This window comes from Micropterus salmoides, unplaced genomic scaffold (genome assembly GCF_014851395.1).
Source record: "Micropterus salmoides isolate LMB-PRFRI ecotype aquatic unplaced genomic scaffold, ASM1485139v1 Ms_hic_scaffold_11, whole genome shotgun sequence".
NCBI classification, from domain to species: domain Eukaryota; kingdom Metazoa; phylum Chordata; class Actinopteri; order Centrarchiformes; family Centrarchidae; genus Micropterus; species Micropterus salmoides.
Window position 1 is genome coordinate 7,533,060 of NW_024040152.1, and position 18,534 is coordinate 7,551,593.

Here is an 18,534-nt window from a genome sequence, read left to right on the forward strand (position 1 = left end):
GAGAACATTATGAATTTTCCCAATACCAAAATATAAACTCAGTCTCTTACCAAAACTTAAATTTCTTTGTTCTGCATGTCACTCTGTCTGAAGGTTCAGAGAACACCTTGTTTGTATGTTTACAATTGTATTTTCGTGAATCAGCCACATGGTTTAACTTGCTCGCAAGCACGCTGCTGTCAGGCTGAAGGCTTTTAACAGCAGCTTGTCAGAGGATGCTTGGAGCACAGTTGCCAATGAAGTACACCATGTTGGAGGAGTGACAATAAAAGGATTCTTTTAACATAAGGGTAATGGTGAAGTGTGCATTTCAGGAGATGTCAGGTATGAATAAGTGGTAAATTTACAACTTTGATTTTGTTGCCCCTCCTTTGAGCCATGTTGACAGGCTTCTACTGCTACTACAAAAAATGTGCTTGTGGTAGATTATTATTAACTTCAGCATCTGACATTCTGAACAGTTTCTGCTTGAGCCAAAGTAACATCGGAGTGTCAACGAAGTTGTATAAAAACAAAAATAAATTGTAGTTTTGTCATGCAGTAATTTATCATGAATTACATGGTGTCAAATTAAGGCAGGAGAGCAGAAAGTGAGAAGCTGTATTCCTCATGGTTTTTTGATCAAAACCTACCCAAACTTGTATTTAAAAAAAAGACCTGATCGAAAGGTGGAGCACATTTTAACCAGTTTACACACCGTTGTAAAGTTTAATCCATAGCACAGTTTCATATTTTATAAATTGATTAAAGGTTTTGTCTTTAAAACCCTAATCTGTGAAGTAACTTGTCACTGTGTAGAGGAGTAAAAAGTGTAATATTTCTCTGTAGAAAATGTAGTGAAGGTATAATGTAGTATAAAATTTAATTGTAAAAGTACCTCAAAATTGGACTTGAGTAAATGTACTTAGTGACTTTCCACCACTGCCTCAAGGACAGACTTAAGGATAATTGGACCCAATCCAAAAGGTGGTGGACCTGACAAATAGAGAAAGACCACCAACACTGCAGGATGATGTGCCACCAATTAACGAGCAACAGCGGTCACAAAGAGCAGCAACACATGTCAGTTTGCCCGCATTTCACAGTTCACACTCTCCATCTCACCTCAAAATAATACATTTTCCTCCTGCTATAATTATAATACAGAGCTAGTAGCTCAGAGCCAGGCCGCCTCAGGTCCTCAGGTCAGGTCTTGGTTACTAGGAACTGAGCAGACCTGTAAGGGCTCTAATTCAGATCCTTGATTAAGGTGAAAGGAGCAATACAGCAGTTTAAAAAAGCTCCAATACAAGAAAAAATACAGACATATTTTAGCAGCACAATGTAGAGTAACATAAGTAAAATACTCATTACAAAGAATAACCCATTTTACAAGTTTAGTGTTTTGTATGTAAAATCTTTATTTTCAAAGTAACAAGCAGCTTTCATAAACATGTAGTGGAGTAAAACGTACAATGTTTCCCCTTGAAAGATTGCATAGAAAGTATAAAGTTACACATAATGAAAGTACTTCAAAAATTGTACACTAACAGGTACTGGAAGTAGCCAAAAAGATCACTACTTGAGCAAATGCATTTTTCACCTTTTGTTTTTATTTAGCAGTTTTTTTAAAACCATAATCCATAAATGTCTCTCTCCTCAAATCCATAATAGTTTTCTAAATCTGTCTTCAAGACATCACAAGATGAAAGGATTTATTTTTGGGTTCATACAGAGTTAAATATTTCTGATTTGGCTGCAATTCAATTGTTCAATTGTAGGGCTTTCCCCTATCTAAAAGTATGTATGTAATATGCTAAAAGCTGTGTTTTCTTAATGGTTTAGTGTTAATTAGCAAACCAAATAGCTTAACATTTCTGTGTTTTCCATAGAGGGGATGAAAGCAGCTAAGAGAGCCAGAATGCTGAAATCACGTTCACCGATCTGATAATGAATTGGCTCTGTAGTGTATGTCACCATTATGAATGCACTGCTGTAGAAAGGCTGTTTGAAATGGCACTTCAGATGATATATATTAACACACCCTCCTCTCTTGTGACCTGGTTTTGCTGCATCATCATGATTCAACCCCCCCTGCTTAATCTGTATATTACTGACTGTTGTGTCGGCCTTTGAAGCCTCACTCCTGAACTTTTCTGTACATTTTGCCCTTCGATTAGTCATGCAACCACAGTCCTGTAGGACCTCATTACTGTTGGTTATCATTTTAATCTTCTGAGCTGCTACAGGCCTGCTGGAGGAGGAAGCCATGCTAGAAATCTATTAAAAAGGAAGTGGACATGGATGAGTGGTAGAGAAGTGAGCGGAGTAGTACATTCCCTTCAGCCTCTCTCTCTTGGATTCTGTTTCTTTCAGTTTTTCCTCTCTTTTTGTCTCTTTTTTTCCTCTCATTTTCTTTCCTTTCTCTTCCTCACTATCTCAATTTCTGTCGTTATCCCTCTGCCTCTCTTTCTGTCATCTCTCCCCTCATGCTCTCTGCTCAATCCCTCTCTCTCCGGGGTTTTCATCTTGACCTTCAGACACCTCCTCCTGGTGCCACTTTAATAACTTACGGGGGAAATAGGAAATGTGGTCTCAAGTCAAAATTGAAATGGGTTTTTCACTGCAGGCTGTTGATATTCTGGTGGCAGAATAAGGGAAGCTGCTTCCAGAATATTTTTCATCAAGTTTGTCCTCGTCGTCACTGTGGTTAATGAAGAGAAATGATGCTATGCGTAGATTTCCTTTTCGACCTCGAAACCTCATTTTCTTGACCTGAGGTGATTCCTTCTGAGCCAGTGCAACTTGTCTGTTCATTTCAATTAAGAAGTTTAAAAGACTGCTAATTTTTGATCTTATCTTTATTTATTCTGTATTGAAAATGTGTTACAGTAGATCCCACAAGTGTATATAGGACATGACTCTTAAAGGGCTACAACCTGCAATTATTCTCATAATAAATTTGTCTCTTAGCGTCCAGTTTTCCACTTTTGTTTCCCTCTGGTTAGTAGCTTTATCTGTAGCATCTTGTTCCAGCTTTAAAATGAAGCAAAACTGTGTTTATACTGAGGGCACTCAAACCTAAGACCATACTGTTTTTTTTACAGCTGCACGATCATTAAATCAAATGGACATATTCTAAATGTCTTCATGCATCAATAGCCACCCTAGCAGCATGGCTCCAGGAATGCAATGTTGGTCCGCCAGTCAGCCAGTCATCCTCCACTTTGGTCTAGACTGAAATATCTCAACAACTGTTGGATGGATTGCCATGACATTTTGTACAGACAGTCATGTTCCTGAGAGGATAAATCCTAATGACTTGTGTGAATCCTTAATTTTCCCCTAGCATCACATTTTAGTTTTTTAGTGAAATGTCAGTTAGATGGATTGGCTTGATATTTGGTTCAGATATTTAGATTCCCTCCAGGATGAATTGAAATAACATTATGGTTAATAAACATGTCAAGTTCTTTGGTTTATGACCAAATACTTGCAAAGCTAATGACATTCCCGTCAACCTCAGCCGTACTGTCTATTTAGTGCTAATAATGTAATCTTGCTAACATGCTGAACCAAAATGGATAACGTGATAAACATTAACTGCTAAAATCATCATGATAGCATTGTCATTGTGAGCATGTTGCCGTGCTGATGTTAGCATTTAGCTCAAGTACAGACTCAAGGACCCGCTGGCATGGCTGTAGCAACAAATCTTAGTTTATACACATACATTTCCCGAAAATTCAGCCTGACACATTTTGACTATGAACATTCATTTCATACTGATACAAACAGAGAAAAGCGGCAAATCCTCACATTTAATAAGCTGGAAGCAGCAAATGTTTGGAATTTCTGCTCAATAAATTACTTAAATTGCGTCTTAGTCGGCTAATCAATTAATCAGATAGTGATTTCAGTGCTAGACTATTTTATTAGTTATTTACTTATTTGAATTCTCCTGAAAGATGAATCTGCACTCTATTTGTGGTTTATCTGCCATATTTGTTGCTGGACTGTTGGTAAGATGTCTCTGGAAAAAGAAATCTAATCTGAATGATTCTATTTTGTCAAACAACGGATTTAATAAAATAAAAATAATGATAATAATGGTACTAAAAATAAATTCAGCCATAACAGCCAACATTTCTGCTATCATCTGCACCAACATTAGACAGTCAAAGCCATTCATCTCTCTCTCTCTGACTGCCTGCATTACCATTAAATGAGATACAACAGTTGCTCCCTTTTATCTTAGCAATTCCATTTCAACATATTGGTAGGAATATGATGTGGAAGCACCCAGAGAGCGTTCACTGATATTAAACAATATGGCTGGAAACAATGTGACTGTTTTCCAATTTAATTTCATAGTGAATAACCTGCACATTTGATTTGATTTTTATTCTCTTCCCTCACTGTGGCTCGAGATAGAGACTGGCACCGCCAGAATGGAGAATGGCATCATTAACATTCTCTGACAGTTAACGTTTCAATCTCGCTCCGCGGCAGAATCACAATATTGACAGAAAATGCCAGATGTCAATAAGACAAGAGCAAAAAAAGTGGAGCGTTGGGTTTGGGATGTGGCCCAGGTCTGACAAGGGTTGTGACTGCTCCAATCTAATCAACATCTGTGTGATTGGAGAAGCTGTTGGGTAGGAATGAAAAGAATGCAGAGTTAGAAAAAACAAAGATCCAACAGATGCAGAGGACTCCATGAAAAGTATTGTGGGAAAAACAATTCAATTTCAAATTAATTCTGAAAGTTTGGTTTCAGTTTGAGCCCTTTGGGAAATAACTTCTTGTATATGTTCTGCTTGGTAGATTGTTCTTATTTTGCATCATGAATTTACATTTTTGGCATTTTGCTGATGCTCTAAACCCAAAACTAATGTGTGCTGCAGAAGCTTCACATCCAAAATCTTTAACAGTACATGCAATCAGATCTAGGGCTGCAACTAAAGATTACTTTTATCATTGATTAGTCTGAGGATCACTTTCCCGATTAATCATTTAATCCTTTAGTCTCTGAATTGTAGAACAAATTGTGAAAAAAATACCCATTACAATGTCTCAGAGCAGCTCAAACCTAAATATAATGAATTCATAAGTATATAAATTCTTACATTTAAGAAGCTGGAAGCGGAGAATGTTTGGTATTTTTCCATCCATTTTCAAAATAGTTGCTTGTCTAATCATTTTAGCTCCAATCAAATCAAAATCAGTGAATGCAATGTGGCAGCAGTGGCCTGTATTTGTAGCATGTGTCTCGTCATTCTAACTTATGTTTTTTTGTTCATGCTCCCAACAGCAGATCCAAGATGCTGCTGACCAGGGGGTCATGTTTGTGGGATTTGTCCAGGAACCCTATGGGGCCCCATGCACCAGGATCAGAGAACCAGACACCCCCTCCCTTTCCCTGCACTCCAGCCCCAGCTCTGTACTCGGTTCCCTGGGCAGCTGCAGCCCCTCTAATCCCTCAAGCCCCAGAAACAACGCAGAACCTGGAGCTCAAGCTGGCGCAGTGGACAAAGAGGGGAATGAGGAAGCATCATGCGAGGCCGGGGAAGGAGCACCGGGTAGGGAGAACAATCAAAGTGAGAACACTGAGAACCATTCAGGGATCCGGGTGGAGGGCAGTGTGGATGAGATCTCGCCAGCAGCATCTCCAATATCAGAGGGAGATCTGGAGCATGGTGAGGAGCTGACAGAGGAGGACTCTCCGTGTCACAATAACAACAAAGACAGTGGCAGAGACACAAAGGAGAGGCCGAGATACCGTCAGCGGAGGGGCGAAGGTGAGTGGTCTCTGTTGTTCCCATCATAAACTCAAACTAAAAGGAAAGGTGTTAAACAAAAAATGTATTTTAGGATTGTGAAACTCATACTGTGCTGTAAAAAATCAGTGAACCTGGAGGGAAAGAGGGGGGACAGTCGCAACAGTCGGTGAAGATATGTTTTTATTGGATGATTCCTGTTCTGGGTAATGGACAGACATGGAAACATTTCATCTGCTGCAGTTATACAGAATACAAATAAATGAATAAATAAAGGTAGAAAGTACTAAGAGACAGAAAGTAATCTACATGAATTAACCTACAGGTACAAGTGCAGATATATACATGTATATATGTAAATATTCAGAACCATTAGTAAAGATATTTTTCTGAATAAATTCGGTACCATGACAACAAAGGTTTGTAAAAGCAAAGTTTCCTTCTTCAGAAACAAATGTTCGCATTTTGTTTGATTATTTTTTAATATTTCACTGGCTGTTGTTGGGTACCTGAAGTTTTTGTTTGTTTGTTTGTTTGTTTTTACATTTTACTCCAAAACAGCCAACAGCTGGTCCATTTTTTCCAAACTTAGAGAGAGGGAAAAAAAGTGAGCACTACAGACACAGTACTGTAAACAGCCATTGTACCACGGTGGACGCAGAATTCTGGGAGGCTGATATCTCAGAATGAGGGTGTATAAAATAAATAAAATGTATTCACATGGCTACATGTCATTGGAGGGGAGTGAGTAAATATGTTATTTTATTATTTTGGTGAACAGACCCTTTGAAGGAAAATACACTAATTGGCCCAATGGGGGCCTTATAATTAAAGGTCAAATTTTCAAAACTTTACTAAGCTTTAAAACTTGACAAGAAGTCCAAATGACATGAGACCTGTCCCACAGCCATCCTTACAAATTACACAGAAAGGCCTAATGAGGGATGATAATTAAGATAATTAAAGGTCAAAACTTCAAACTGTGAAAGGCCACAACTGCTGCATCACAACAGGCTCAATACTGATGCAACTCAGGCTGACTTCTACATCATTAAGCACATTGGATGAATGTTATAGCATTAATTCCAAAATGATTAATGAAACTGCATGTTTTTCTTTTGTGCGGCATGTTAACATGCATACCTGTGAGCTCCCTCATCAAACAACACAGTGACACAGCTGGTCCCAGAGCAGCTAAAGCAGTTGGAGGTTGAGTCCTAAACTGTAGCTTCTTGTCTCACATTTTCACGTAGATTTAAATGGACAGTTTCTAATCTTTATCCAATATCTGTCTACAAATCTGCAGAGGTGGGACCAAGTCATCGTTTTACAAGTCAGAGTCAAGTCTCAAGTCTTAGCGCTCAAGTCCCAAGTCGAGTCCCAAGTCCAGACCGATGACTGGCAAATCCGAGTCAAGTCTCAAGTCAAGGACCAACAAGTCCAAGTCAAGTCGAGTTTCGAGTCCTAAACAAGTCATAATTCGCTCTTCACCAAATTTAAAAACCATTTCAAAAGTTTTTACAAGTTAAAAATAAAAAAATGTATTGAATGAAGCTTTAGCCTGTACAGAAAGAAAGCAGAGGTGCTGTTTCACACAACAAATGTTCCATAATTTCATGAATTAAATTAAATGTTCATGTAGGGCTGCTAATTATTTTGGTCAATATTGAGATCACAATTATTTAACAGTATTACTCATTGCCTTAGGAAACATTAAACTATTTAACTTCTAAAATGTAATACTTTCTTTTTAAAAACTATTATATATGCATTACTCCAAAATTTAATATAGCCCATGAAATAACAAACAATAATCCAACATTTTTAACTTTATGCAGCATCTACAGTGCAAGAGGACGACAGCAGCACAGTTTCCCCCAAGTTGACAGCTTTGGGTGACGGATGGCTGTGTGTGTGTGTGTGTGTGTGTGTGTGTGTGTGTGTGTGTGTGTGTGTGTGTGTGTGTACATGGAAGGGAGCAGAGCAGGAGACAGGTGAACTACTCGAGTTGACAAAGTTACGTTACAGAACGCTGAAATAAAACCGTGGTGTTTTGTCGGGAGATGCAGTGACAGAAACCAGCGGTGAGAAAACTATAAATCGCTATGACGTTAGAAGACGCAGACACAGTGGATATTTTACAAGCACCGATCAGGTAAAGCAACACTGAACATACCTTTTAGACAGGGACGAGCGGCTCAGCTGTAAAGGAAAGAGGTGCGCTGGATTTATAGAACAAAACGAGTGTCAGTGATTGCTCCCTCTTGCTGGAGGAAGCCACACGCACCAGTCTAATTGAGCACCGCGCAAGTTTATATCATAATTTATATTTGGGCATGGGGAGTGTCAAGTCAGCTCAAGTCAAAAGGCTCAAGTCCAAGTGAAGTCACGAGTCATTGGTGTTAAAGTCAAAGTCGAGTCTAAAGTCATAATTTTTGTGATTGGAGTCTGACTGAGTCCAAGTCATGTGACTCGAGTCCACACCTCTGCAAATCTGTGTTACTTGTGTTTTTGTTTTATCTGGAGTCATACCTTTTGGCTGTCTAAAGAACAGCATGGTGCCACTGTAGATCCCTCTTGAAACACTTGGCAGCTGCGGAGGTGTCATTTCCTGCTATTGCCTATTGCCTCAATGTTACACAACAATGTGCTGCCTTGGGATATAATCCTCTCTATCCTTTACACAAAAGGAATTGCCATATAGCTGTGATGTATACAAATTCACACTCAGACTTAGCCGATGAAGCAGGGAGTCTGTGAAATTAACCACAATAGTTTTGTCGATTTCTTTTTGGAAACAGAAAATTTCATGGCTTGCTTCTGTCTTCCCAGAAAGTGAGGCGTAGCTACACATCTTTAAGTTATTCATGGTAGCCCCCTTTTCTGTGGGAATGGTGTTGAAATTAGCACAGACATTTATAGTTTTGGCTTTATCTGAGCATTTCAAATTGACAGATGGAGACACCCACCACTCTCACCCCCCTCCTACAGTCTCTCCTCCTCTCACAGAATCTATTTGTGATACGTGTCAGTGCATACTGTGCATACTGCACATTTGACACCCAGTGGGAGCGTTAACGCATGTTTGTATATATACTGTATATTTGTTTCTAACCACCTAATACGGGGTTTTGCGTAATGAATGTACTCTTTGGTGTGCACATCCTCTGTGCTTTGGTCTGCGTGTGTCTTTATGTATATGCGGTAAGTTAACACTCTTGGCATCACTGCAGACACCACGGCCCACTGGTCCATCTGGGCCTCCCTACAGTGCATTTTGCAGTGAGATAATCCCCCACTGCCTCGTCCTCTACCTCCCTCAGCTTTACAGCTCTCCCTCTACCCCCACCTTCATCCCCCTGAATCTCTTCGACAACGCCAGCAGCGCCGGTGTAGCAGCCAGCTGGGGTGGTAGGGGAGCCTGCCAAGCTCCCATGTCCCTCTCTACTAATGCCCAGTCTGCTGAAGAGGACCAAGAGTCTCGGCTACTGCTGGCTTGTCCTCACTAATCCTAAGATCTTGAGGTGAACACTGTGCAAGTGTTGGCAGTGGTCCTGGCGAACGTGTGTGGCTTACGGGCGAAAGACGATCTCCATTATTGAGACTGGAGCTCTGGATAAAAACTGAGCCCATAAGTTTGGGGACTCAGATGCTTGGATGGTTGGAAGGAAAGGGATTCTGATGGAGGAGCAAATGGAAAGTATAGCATGCTAGTAACAGCTGTACAATTATGTCTGGATAAGACAACCCTGTTTCCTGAAAATTACTCACAGATACAATTTGCATGAGCAAAAATATTTTGTGGGAAATTAAATGCCACCTGGATTATTTTTTAATAACATTCATACTATACAATATTTATCTCTTTTATGTCTTTTTAGCTACTGGAACCTAAAGTATGAGTAACACTTTTATGTTTGTGTTTAGGCAACTCAATGCTCTTAGGTAAGATAAGGGAGAGGTTGTGGTGATAAAATATTGATAAAGTCAAAGCTGATTGAAGGCAAAGGACAAGATGTGTTGACTTTCCAACATTCATTCCAACATAAAAAACTCTTTCCGTAACCTTGACCAAATATTTTAGTAGCCTAAATCTTACAACACATGGGCCCTGTCTTTTGTACAATGTTCCTGGATTCGGGAAAAACATTACCCACAATGCAAATCAGTAGTATATGAATGTACAGTATATTATAGAAGATAGAGTTGGGATAAGAAAGTGTGCAGGAGATGCTATAAGTGAAAATGAAGTGAAAATGTATGAGAAGCTCATCCACAAAAAAGGGAAAAATAGGATATTGAGGCTCCATCAACATTAATTAACACAATTAAAACACAAAGTGTTTAATTACCTGATATATCCGTTCCTCTGATGCTAAAAAGTCTTGAGTGAGTTTCTTGTTTATCAACACAAACAAACATAACAAGCTTTAAACAAACAACCTAGAATTAAGAAAAGAGCTTTATCATAGATGTAAACCCTGAGGACTATCAGTCAGAACATCTTCATCAATGTGCTTTCAGCTGCTTATCCTTGGGATCAGTGTTATCTCTGCTCTGATGGGATCAGTGTCCAGCTTCTCAGATTATGGAAACAGACATTGAAATGATGACATGTCGTGTTGGAAAGCCACCCTGCTAAGATCATAGCAGGGTTACTGCCACTGACCTCGTCATTTGGACAGACTGGCTGCCATCAGATAAGCCTTTGAAGCAACATGCTTTCAAAGTCCTAACGACACTCATGCACTTATTTTCTTGTTAGCCAGGCTGCCAGCAACAACAAGAGTCAGGTTAGCTGCACAGACTTTATTCTGAAAGGCTTAGGTCGTCTGTTGATGTATTGAATTTGTGTGATTTGGCTCAAACGACTCAGTCATACTCTTCGTGTGTGTGTGTGTGTGTGTGTGTGTGTTTGTGTGCGTGTCAGACACGAGGCTTCTCAAGTATAGCTATAAATATGAAATAATTGGGGCATTAGGTACCGTTTTACTGCCATAAAGCACAAAATGACCATAATAATTCTCTCAAACATTAATAGTTATTGATCAGGGCCAGTTACTTTTCAAACCTTGTTCAGCAAAAAGCAAATGACACTGCAGTATTATTACCACTGTTTCTTGGCAAAAGAAACCTCTCCAGCAGATCTGCTCTGAAAAGTTTATTTGTTTCTATTGTACAGTAATGCTCCCTTGTGTCATTTACAGGCCACTGTAGCACAGGGGGACAGGAGGAGCGGTGAGCTTGGCAAGATACTTAAGAGATTTATGTTGGTTATTAGTAGAGTTTCTTAAAGATCAATTTATTTTTAACCTTGTGTTCTTCCTAACAATAAAGTATATGCTCGTCTGCAAATCAAAGTGGCAACAACCAACTGACTCCCAGTGCTTCTGACACAGCTTTACCTTGCGAAGCTCAGGCACTTTGAAACTTGCATTGCAGCTGGAAATAGAACAATGTAGTATGTTTTTTGATGCATTGTAATGATGCATCTAGTCAATCACAGCCCACCCTGAAACAAAACAGTATGTTGTTATTGAAATTCAAGTGAAATTCTGTTGTTTAAATGACTTTATTTGCATTTTACAGTGTTTCAGCTGCAAAATTTCTGCACATACTGTGGAGAGTCAGATATAAAGGGCAGTACTCAAATCAGGATTTTCAAGTTTATAGCCTGCCATGCTGTTATTCTGTATTCTGTATCGGTCTGTGTACAATAACACACCTAAAAAGTTCTCAAAATAATTTCTTAAATACCAAAGAATGCCTGATTAAAGCACGGGTTTGACTTGCAATCTTCCCTGCAGTCCAGAATGATGGACATCTGCAAGACATGTTTTACCTACATATAAATATGAGACGATAGTCCTCTTCCACCTGATGTTTCCACTTAATCACTCTGATGCTCCAGTATGTCTCATGTGAACAGAGCACTGCTAAAAAGATGTTTTCAGACCCAGAAAGCCTTAGTGCCATAATCATGGTATAATTAGACTTGCATGGAAAGCTCTCAGCTAATGTACAGAAAAAAATCTAATATTGTGAGAAAGACAGAGGCCAGGCAGAATGTTTCTTACAAGTGGCTTTTATTTAATGTCAAGCTGTTATTAATGGAATCATCTGTGTCGATTATGGTTTAATGTTGTTACTTATCTAATTACAACATGATTACAGAATATAAGAGCTGTGACCCAAAGCTTTACTGCATTTCTAAATCAGTTAGTATACGTAACACAATTCTTCAAAAGCAGTCTTTTTCATGACTTGCCTGAAGCTCACATATACAGAAAGGATTCATGGGACAAACTGTAGTGACAGATCATCTCAGGCTTGTGCACATAAACTGTTAACCTGTTTATATGATACAGATTGCTACATAATCAATCAGGAAATGTGTTGTTTTGGCAATTTGGAGGCATGTTGGATGGGAAGTCAAGTCATTTTGTTGTTGTGTGTTGTCCAAGATTTGTTTGCCATATTGTCCTTGTTGTAACATGGGTAACATGGGGAGGGGAGCGTGTGTGAATATTCTGCTTTGATTCAACTTTTCTCAAGAGTGACAAATGAGAAGATTTAGGGAATTTGGTGTCCAGCTGTCACATCAGTCAGAAGAGCCAGACAAGAAATGGTTATAAATGATTCATTCTTCCTGGGTGTCTGCCGGACGGATGGACGGCCTGAAAAACCAAAGCAACTGAGCCATGACTCCCCCACCACTACCACCCCACGTCAAAGTGTGTGTGTGTGTGTGTGTGTGTGGGTGGACGGGTGGGTGGCAGTGCCGCACATTCTGCTCATCCATCTGGTTCACTCAGGGAATGACAGTCCGACATTTACATTGGAAAGCAAGGGGAAAATGTTTACAGACTCGATTTGAATTGCTTTCTGCCCTATTCACAATCCTGCTCACATCTCACGTTTTGTGTTTTTACAAAGCTGAGCAAAGCAAATATTTCACTCACTCACATCACAACAAACAAAAACTCTTTCCACTTTGATATGAGCGAGGAGCAGTGGTCTCTGTACCGTAGGCAAATTTCCAAACCTGTTTCTCCCTCCTGAGGCCCACCGCATTATGTATATTTCCGCTTGATGTAAATAAAAGCTAGCTGAAGAGCTTTTAATGCATTATTCAAGGTTATACTACGAATTAACTTGGTTACAATGAAATGGTCCCTTTTAAGTTCTGCATCAGCACAGTAACATCGCTTCTGGAAAACATAAAAAGGAATATAAAGATGACTTGTAGCATGAATATGATCAAATTGCTTTTGATTCACTTCACGTTTGTTGTTGAAAAAGAACTAACTGAAAAAAGAGGCAACATCCTTGGAAAAGATTTTCAGCATAATTGTGCAGTCCAGCCTGGGGCAACACAAATCTCATCTTGTATTACTGTTTCATTTCTTGTCTATTTTGCACCTGCCAGGTGAAACTTTTGTTCAAGATATGATAATGATGAAATTTTTATTATAGTGTCTTGCATACAGATTTGTTCTGCCTGCATGGGCTTACAAGACAAGAAATTAATGTAAAATAGATGCAGAATGCAGTACATAAAACAATACAAGTTTCACATAAGTTCACTAAGTCCACTGCAATAATTATATGTTGTAGTTTTTACACAATCATGTACAGCATATATAGTATAATCGTTACATACAAGAAAAATTAAGATCGGAAATCAAAAAATAGTCCTGACTTTTTGAGACAAAGGTAGCTAACAAATCCGTGTATGGTTCCTTCTTTCATTATTTCGTTTCAAAACCAAATCGGAAAAACCAAAAAACAACTTGGTTTTTAAACCAAAACAGAAAAACACAATACAAAAAAACAATTGAAAAATATTGATTTTGATTTTTAATGTGTCCGATTAGTGTAGCTCTGTGTGTTACACTTAATAAACCTGCAGCAGATACACTTGGGCGAGGGCGGTGCCTGATTAAATGTAATTAAGATGAGCTTGAACATCAACATAGGTGGGTTTTTAGTTAGAAAAACAGGAGGCTCACCGTTCAGTTTTTTAACTCACTAGCTACTGGGACAGGAACAGAAACGCCACAGAAGTTTCCCAACTGTGCTTTCAGACCAAACGCGAATTTTCGCCTCGCGACGCTTTCCTCGCGTGAGTACATTCGCTGCAAGTGTTCACACACAACGCAAGAAGGCGATTTTACAGGATAAACACAACTTGCCATTACTACAGCTGTATGAACCCAAAGTAAACATTTTGTTGTGATTAAATAGCAATAAACGGATCAAACTGATGCCGAAATAACTACAATATGATGCAGTTTTGTTAAACATATGAATTCATGCTTTGTCAGGTCTGTCAGCAAGACAGCAGGACAACAACTTCTAAAATGTTTGTTTTCTGAATGGAGTTCGGATCAGTAAAGTACAACGATAACAACGAATAAAGTTACATACACGTGTTTTCTGAACTCACCAGGTAGTTAAACCTGCTCGCTTTCTTTTCTCCCAGCAATGTCCAGTTTTCCCCGGTTTTTATATTAATATGACGTAGTGCCAAATGACGCTAACAACACTGGAACTGGATGTACACGGAATCTAGCTGCTGAGAAGCTCGAGTGAAGATAAATCAACGTTGTAATCCTACAAACTAAAGTAAAAAGCTAATTTAATAAAAGCAGTTTACTCCGAGCTCCTCCCTCGAGCAAGTCCAGTCCGACCACGGGTGTCTATTTGTCTGAAGCTAGAGCGCTGCTCCCGTGTCCGCGTGGGTTCTCTCCGGGTGCTCCGGCTTCCTCCCACCATCCAGAGACATGCGGACTAGGTTGATTGTTGACCCTAAATTGTCCTTAGGTGTGATTGTGAGCGTGAGTGGTTGTTCGTCTATGTGTGGCCCTGCGATGGACTGGTGACCTGTCCAGGGTGTACCCCGCCTTGCGCCCGATGCCAGCTGGGATTGGCTCCAGCCCCCCTGCGACCCTGTACGCAGGATAAGCGGTTGATGATGGATGGATGGATGGATATTATTCATGTTCAATAAGCTGATAAATCTAGTCATGCAAACGCCCTCCTGTTAATGTCCCGATAACTGTTCAGTGAACACATATATTTCAGTTTCACGGGAACACGTCTGCTTGTTGCTACGCCTGTCGCAATGCCTCCCTTCGTACACGCTCGCCTTTCATTGAAAATGAATTACGAGCATATACAGTCTATGATTACGAGGCGCGGAAATTGCTTCCCGTGTGAAAAGGCCTTAAGAATCCTCTGGATTTTAAGATTTCTTCAGTATCAAATTAATTCAGTGATAGTTGTGAGTACATCCAATGGTAGGCCCTACACAGCAAACATGAACTGTTATTAGTTAAATCAGCGAGCTGTATATTAACGAATCATACACGGATTAAAAGGTCCGGGTAATTTTCGTTCAGCTTCTCTACACTGTTTCCTCCTGACCTTTATTTTATTTTCAGCATCCAGCTGCAGTAGGTAAATGGATTAGGCTATGCTAAAACAGGAGCATCGAACTTCATCCTGCTAGGGGGAACTACCACTGACTGTCCAGTGCGCCGGTTCCACTGGCAATATAAGGCATATTAGGTCTACAGGTTAGGAAGTGGGGCGCTGGAGTGTACAGGGCGAGAGAGAGGAGGTCGCGGGAGCGACCTGGTGTACTGCGGACGGTCAGTGATCATTCTCTCTGGTTGGATGGAGCCTGACGCAGACCACAGCTGTTGCAAACAACAGGCGCAGGTGTATAGCAGCCAGTTAGTTTGAAAAACCAGTAGGGATAGCCTACAACACTGGTAATAGATAGAAAAAAAGGCAGCTGCTTTGCTTTTTTCCATTTTGGTTTTAAAACAGAAAAAAACAAAAAACGACTTGTTTTTTTGGTTCTTCTGATTTGGTTTCTAATGGAAACATCAAAATTAAACCCCACAATTAGACAACTGACAAGTCAAGGTCAATTAGTATTTAAAAAAAACTATGTCCAATTTCAGTATACTAATTTCATGTCAATGCTGGCCTATTTTTCTGTGACCAATTTCTTGAGCTCAGCTTTTGCAATTATTTCCAAGGACCCATGTACACTTTACTAAGCTGGCTTTTTTAATGTCCATCGTTTTTGGAGAAATTCCACAGTGCTACATTTTTCACAGGACAAGAAAATCTAACTGGCTGGAAAACAAGAAAGCACACAAACAGTTATTTGCTTTTGACAGCTGACGACCAGGAACGCTGTGGCCAACTTTTCTTGGCCAAGACCCTTGTTGACTGTCCACACATTGGCTGTGTTTCCTTGTTTGCTTATCTCATAGAAAATACATGTACTTCCAATTGATTATTACCACTTTGCTCACAGTGTGGTTGTGTAATTAGTGTTGAAAATCACAGGAAAATAAATTCTCCTAAAGTAAGAAGTCTTTCAAGACTGCGAAAAAGTGGTAATTCCCTGCATCCTATCAGAACTTAATATTGCAGATAGATGTTCTGGATAACTTCTGACAGCTGAAGGGAGGTAAAGTGCTCTAATAGAGATAGCCAAATCACACTTTGGATTGTGGCCAATGTACAGCAGTAGTTCAATAATTATGCAGTAAAATGAGGGACTTCCACAGGGGCTACATCTGTATTGTCACAACCCTTACCGAGTTAAATCAGTGGCTGGGTTTTGTTTTCTATCATGTTTCAACAGGGGTGGAGCTGCTCGCTTTGTACAACCACCCGCCAGTCCGAGAGGGCCAGGTGAAGTACTACACTGTCAAGGTGCCGCTGCGTGTTCAAAATTGTGATGAGGGGGTCAAAGGTGTGGAGGCCAACTGGCTGGATCACATGACCCAACACTTCAACAATGGAGCCTCACTGGTCGATGGATACTTCCACCTGGGCAATGTGAACGGTAAGCTGGCATGACTCGCTGTTAGTGCAGATCACAGAGTTTTCCCAGGAAAAAGATGTAGGACATTATATGTATACAGTATGTGTATATGCGTTTGTATATACATGTCTCCTTAGGAATAAACCAATTTTAACTTCCACACTTGCTGTTTTTTTAGATTACATCTCACACACAATTTAAAAACATTAGAACAAGAGGTGAGCAGTGCACAAACAATGAAAATAACACATCCTTCACCTTTGCTTCTTAGATTCTTCATAATTGTTCTTCTGCAGTCACTCTCAAAGCTCAGACTATTACAGTTATTAAAACTGATAAAGGTTCCCAAATTGCCTTTTTTTCTCCTTCCCAGTATTACCACTTAAACTGTCAACATCAAGCAGATGACAAATTCAAGTCGACCTATTTAAAATAAAAAGCCTGGGCCAGGTAACAATGCTCCTTGGCCTGCGTGACATTAATTATGCATTAGCTGGCATTCATTTTCCACTATTTTCCACGATCAGAACATATGACTGCTAATACTTTCTCTGTCAGTGTCAGGAAGTGGTGCAATCCTACAGGATTTTGTAACGCAAACGTACACTGGATGATTGAGAAGCTTTGACTGTCATATGTTTTTTTTTACTTCGAATGAAATGACTACCTGTAATGTGAAAGTTTTCACTCCCAGTGCCAGAACAACAGACAACCAACACCAACTCTTAAGCTTTACTCAGGCTTGAAACTACGGTATTTAATCAAATTTTTTTGATCCTCATATAAAACTCTAGGCAGCTATTTCCAACAAGTGTACACTTGCTGCCAAACATTAAACGGTAGAATGTACTGTGTGAAAGTATGTGAATGAATGGTCGAGCACCAAGCACCTTACAGCTCAGACACTTTTCTCAGGAATTTGTGGATCAAAGTAAAGCTATAAATGAAGTGGATATTGGACTTAATTCATCAGGTGGCCAGAAACCTTACTAATGCGATGCTCATATTAATCTTTTTTTTTGCCGTAGCAAAAATAATGAGCTGATGATATATATATATCAAAGCTATCTTTGTAAGAGTTTGTTTTATTCCCTTAGTAAATTTCCTGTAGGGCCACCAGCAGGTCAAAGTTTTCACTTATCCCAATAGACACAATAGACCCATAGGCACAAAACATTGTTTCCTCCAGCGGCACTATGAGATTGACATTTGGGGTTTTGAATGAAATGTCTTAACAACTCTAGGACATATCACCGTGAAATTTGGTAATGGCATTTATACTTTGGTTTGTGACCATACCTGCTAACGCTAGCGCCCATGCAATTTAGCATCCTCGTTAGCCCGTCTGCCTCCCGTAACCAAGATCGTAACTTCAAGTCCGGACTATAATACAATACAATAATGCAGTTGTAATGCATATATAATGCAATACAACTTGGGGCCGGTTACATTGGTGCCCTGACACGGATGGGATGCCTCCCCGATGCCTTAAGAGATGCGCTAGGGACCAACATTAGTGCTCATGCTTTTTAGCCTCCTTGTTAGCGGGTCCACCTAACGAGGAGTTTGGTATTTGCACCCATAAGAATGCATTGTTTCATTGCAGTTGCTATAAGTTTGTATGAAGCCTAACTTAGTTAATCAGAGGCCAGTTTGACTACTGGGAATACAGTCCTGATGTAGTTCCCCTTCGAAGGAACTCGAATTGCGTTGGTGTTCATGGAGGATGACTTCTGGGAGCCAGGCCGACGTCATCAGACCGCGCCCAGCTATGAGAGGCGGGGCAGGAGCCGCAGGCCGGCAGTAACCTCTATGAGCTTTTCTGCAGCCCGAGCACCACCCCCGCATTCTCTCCTGATTTGCACAATGAGTTATGTAAAACATGGAACAGACCAAAAAAAAAAATAGTCGAGCTGGTGCAAG

At 39.9% G+C, this 18,534-nt stretch overlaps 1 protein-coding gene across 1 annotated transcript in view; it reads left to right on the top strand.

Annotated features, from left to right (window-relative positions):
* Positions 1–18,534, top strand: part of LOC119897089 (raftlin-like) — a 109,104-nt gene that overhangs the window by 56,216 nt on the left and 34,354 nt on the right. Inside the window, exons 5-6 of the mRNA XM_038710648.1 lie at positions 5,294–5,780; positions 16,429–16,632. Coding sequence (XP_038566576.1) covers positions 5,294–5,780; positions 16,429–16,632 — 691 coding nt within the window. The remainder of the gene's footprint in view (positions 1–5,293; positions 5,781–16,428; positions 16,633–18,534) is intronic.